Consider the following 4204-nt stretch of genomic DNA (forward strand, 5'->3'; position numbering starts at 1 on the left):
TCTCTTTCGTATTTTGGTAATACATATCTTATATTCTATCATTGATTGAATTGTCATTAACAAATAATTCTTTATTGTAAGTTATGAATTATTTCATCATTATTAATGCATTTATGAAGATTATTAAAAATCAATTGAATCATTTCATTGAAAATGGTAATTAGTATATGTCTAAATATTTATTTACAAACATAATCATATTTTAATATTCAATCATTCTTCATTCAATCCTAACAAAATATGACTAATAGTTGTGATGGTATTAGGATAATATTTACATTCTTTTAAAGAAGCATTGTTTAATATTTTTGTTTTAATATTTCATTTCATACTTATACCTTCTTGCATCTTTATGCTTCTGAGAAATACATTTTTTTTATATTCATTAACTTTAATATTGTTAATTTCTTATCATTAAATGTACAGTTTATACTTCTTATATATTCTCAAATGTTCTTTCAATTTAGTTAAATTTCTTGCATTTAATTGATTAAAATTATTCTTCTTACAAAATGCTTTCTTCATTATTTTTATTATTCAACTTGAATTTCTTTTATTTCTTACTTATTTTGATATTCTTCACATAGTATTTATCCTTTATTTTGATATTATTTACTGGTGTTATTGAAATGTTGTTAAAACATTTGTGATGGTGACTATGAATGAAATGATGAATGAAACAAATCATACCATTATTGTTGTAATTGTTATATTGATATCATTATGATACTGTTTAATTTGATGATTAATATAAATGTGAAGATACCGACAATACTATTTTCTCTCATTCTTCTCTAATTTTATATTTGTTGGTTGATAAGAATTTCTCTTTCTTTTGTTATTGTTTTTATATTTTCTGAGGTGTTTCATGTCTTGAAGAAATATTTTCATCTTAAAGAGTATTAAAGATGATATAGAATTAAAAAGTAATAAGAAAAATATGACTTAATAAAGAAGAAAAAAAAACATAAAGAAGAAAAACATAGAGAAATGAAAAAGAAGAATTAGTTATTTCTAATCCATGACAAAACTTCATGTTGATTGTCTTTAATGATTTTTTGAAAAGAAACAGATAAAATATCATCAAGCAGTTTATTTGTAGCCAAAGGCTCAGAGTCAAGAATATGAAAAGAATTTTTGATTGTATTAGTAATAAGATCAATAGAAAACCCATCAATAAAAGAAAAAACTAATAATAACAGATTTAAAATCATTTCATTATTTCTACGTAAAATAATGAAAGATTTAGAAGATAAAAGTAAAAAAATATCCCAACAATTCATAGTAATTTGATTTTGATTAATAACAATTTCTTGTAATTGGTTTCTTAAAACAGATGGAATTGCAAATAAATTAGCATCAAATTTAGGTCTTTCATTTAAAAGATATCCAAAATCAATATGACAAAAAGTTGATTCACATAAATCAATTTTCATATTTTCTAAATGTCTATCTCTTAATCCAATAATATAACCTCCTATAAATCCTCCAACTAAACTTTCTATTAATTTTATCTTATTTTCTATATTCTTTTTTTCTATACTAAGTTCTTTAAAACATTCTAAACATCCATTTTGACTATACTCTTCATAAATTCTTCCATCAATACAACATGTAAGTCCTCGATGTATCTTACATAATACTTTCATTGGTGTACATCCGATTTTTTCAATTATTCCTCCTTCTCTTAATGCTATTACTCCATATGTTTTTGCTTGACCAATTACTTCTTTATTATTAATTGTAATTCCATAATTTTTATTTAAAAATCTTTTCCATATTACATTAAATATATTAAAACTTATTTCAGCTCCTTCATCTTTTCTTAAATCATCTCCTTTTTTATATATGATTGTTTTAATTTCTATTCCTTCTTTTGACTCTAATGTAACTTGAATTTCAATCGGTCCATTACTTGTTTTGTATTTTTTAATCCCTCTTAAACATAAGATTTTTTTCCTTGTGAAAAATGGGTCTATTTCACACTTCCATTCAATAATACTTATTCTTTCTTTAAAAAGTTCTTCTTTTTCTTTCTTTATTAATCCCTCTTCTTCAATTAGTCTTTTATCAAAATATAATGTTTGTCCTTCTATTTCTTTAATATTATATATCTTATCAAACCATTCAATCATCTCTTCTACACCTTCTTCTGATTCAACTACTTCTTCCATTGTTTTTTCTCTTCTTATTATTTCAATCACTCCACATCTTTTTTCTTTCCATTCAACTTGATAATATTTTTGAAACTCTTCATCTTCACAAAGACACTTTCCTTTCCCTCGATGCTTTATCATCACTCTAACAACTATTTCTTTCTTTCTTCTTATCATCCTCATAAATCCTTCTATCATTTCTTTTTTATACCTTCCTCTTCTTAATTTTTTGATATATTCCATTATTATGTCTAAATATTTATTACTAATTTCAATATCCTCTCCAATTCTTTCAATTGTCTCCTGACTTAGCGTTTCCATTGCAATGTCTTGTAGTATATTAAACTCTTCTTTGTTGTCTATTACTGCTTTTTCACTCATATATATTTTTTCTTTTATTCTTTTTTTTATTCTTTTTTCTTTTAATGGGAACAAAAGAATTTGTCTTTCTCAAACAAGATTCATTAATCTTAATTCAATTATCACTTATTTCCTTTCCTACTTTTCTTATTCTTGTTGTAGTGAAATTGTAGACATCTCCACATTTCTCTATTGTCAATGCTTTGTTATTTCACTTTTTATCTATCAACTTTCTACGATGTTTCACATTTTGTGTTGCATCAGCCTTAAGTTGCTTTTCTATTTATTATCCTTTCTTTTGTTTTTCTTTTTCTTTTGTTTTGTTTAGTGTTAAATCAAGAATGTACTACAAATTGTATCTTTTGTGGAAAAGTTGACCTCATTCAACTTAATTAGTCAATAAACACCGAAATATTTGAAGATTTTTAGAAAGAAGAAAAGAAAGAAAAAAAGGGATATAAAAGCAGAACTTCAGATAACTTTAATTCAAGAAGACTATGAAAAATTTCACATACTATAATCCAGTTAGATTAATTTATGGAAAAGGTAGTTGTGAAGAAATCAGTAAACAACATCTTATTCCAGAAGATGCTAGAGTTATGATGATTTATGGAGGAGGATCAATTAAAAAGAATGGAGTTTATGAAGAAGTAAAAAAGTATGTTAAGCCAGTTATTGAGTTTGGAGGAATTGAAGCTAATCCAACACATGAAACATGTAGTAAAGCTATTGCACTTGCTAAAGAAAATGAAATTAACTTTTTATTAGCAGTTGGAGGAGGATCAGTTGTAGATGGAACAAAATACATTGCACTTGGTATGGAACATACATATTCAAATGATACATATGATATTGTTATGAAAGCAGGACAATTTAAATATCAAAAAGCAAAAGCACAAATAGGAGTTATTTTAACATTACCAGCAACAGGATCAGAAATGAATTGTGGATTTGTAATTTCAAGAAAAAGTGATAATATGAAAATGGCAGGACAAGATGTGAGTGTTTTTCCTAAATGGTCTATTGTTGATCCATGTCATTCTATGTCTCTTCCAGACAATCAAGTTAGAAATGGAATTATTGATTCATTTGTTCATGTTTATGAACAATATATTGGACATTATCAAGAAAATCCTGTTACTGATGGTGAAGCGGAAGCAGTTATGCGTACTCTTATGAAAGTTGCACCAATTACTCTTAAAGATCATTATGATTATCAAGCACGTGCTACTTTTTGTTATGCTGCTACTGTTGCTTTAAATTATTCTCTTGCATGTGGAGTTGAACAATGTTGGGGAGCTCATATGATTGGTCATGAAATTACTGCCTATTATGGTCTTGCTCATGGTGAAACATTAGCAATGACCATGCCTGGTGTTATGAGATTCCACAAAGAAAAGAATGCAAAGAAATTAATTCAAATGGCACAACAAGTCTTTGGTATTTCTAATCCTAAACCAGAAGATGCCATCACTGCTACTGAAAATTTCTTTTTATCTATTGGTGCTAAGGTTAGACTTTCTCAATGGGGAAAAGGAAAAGAGTTCTTTGATCAAATTGCTCAAAAGTTTGATGCAAGACCTTGTGGTGTCTATAAAGACATTGACACTAAGGCTTGTCTTACTATCCTAAATGATATTTACTAACTTTGCTCTATTCTTTTTATTTTATTTTCTTTGTTCTTTTTA

General features: G+C 26.2%; 2 protein-coding genes across 2 annotated transcripts; one reads left to right on the top strand and one right to left on the bottom strand.

The window, feature by feature from the left end:
- Positions 1-1004: 1004 nt before the first annotated feature.
- Positions 1005-2537, bottom strand: ENU1_076670 (phosphatidylinositol 3-kinase; the record flags this gene model as incomplete). The annotated part of the gene is made up of 1 exon (XM_008858564.1): positions 1005-2537. One exon carries the CDS (start codon positions 2535-2537, stop codon positions 1005-1007), a length of 1533 nt encoding a protein of 510 aa, XP_008856786.1.
- A 476-nt stretch (positions 2538-3013) lies between these two features.
- Positions 3014-4162, top strand: ENU1_076680 (alcohol dehydrogenase, putative; the record flags this gene model as incomplete). Its single annotated transcript, XM_008858565.1, has 1 exon — positions 3014-4162. The coding sequence occupies one exon, from the start codon at positions 3014-3016 to the stop codon at positions 4160-4162; it is 1149 nt and encodes a 382-aa protein (XP_008856787.1).
- Positions 4163-4204: the final 42 nt, after the last annotated feature.

The sequence above is a fragment of the Entamoeba nuttalli genome (genome assembly GCF_000257125.1).
Source record: "Entamoeba nuttalli P19 unplaced genomic scaffold asmbl_3671, whole genome shotgun sequence".
Classification (NCBI taxonomy): Eukaryota; Evosea; order Mastigamoebida; family Endamoebidae; genus Entamoeba; species Entamoeba nuttalli.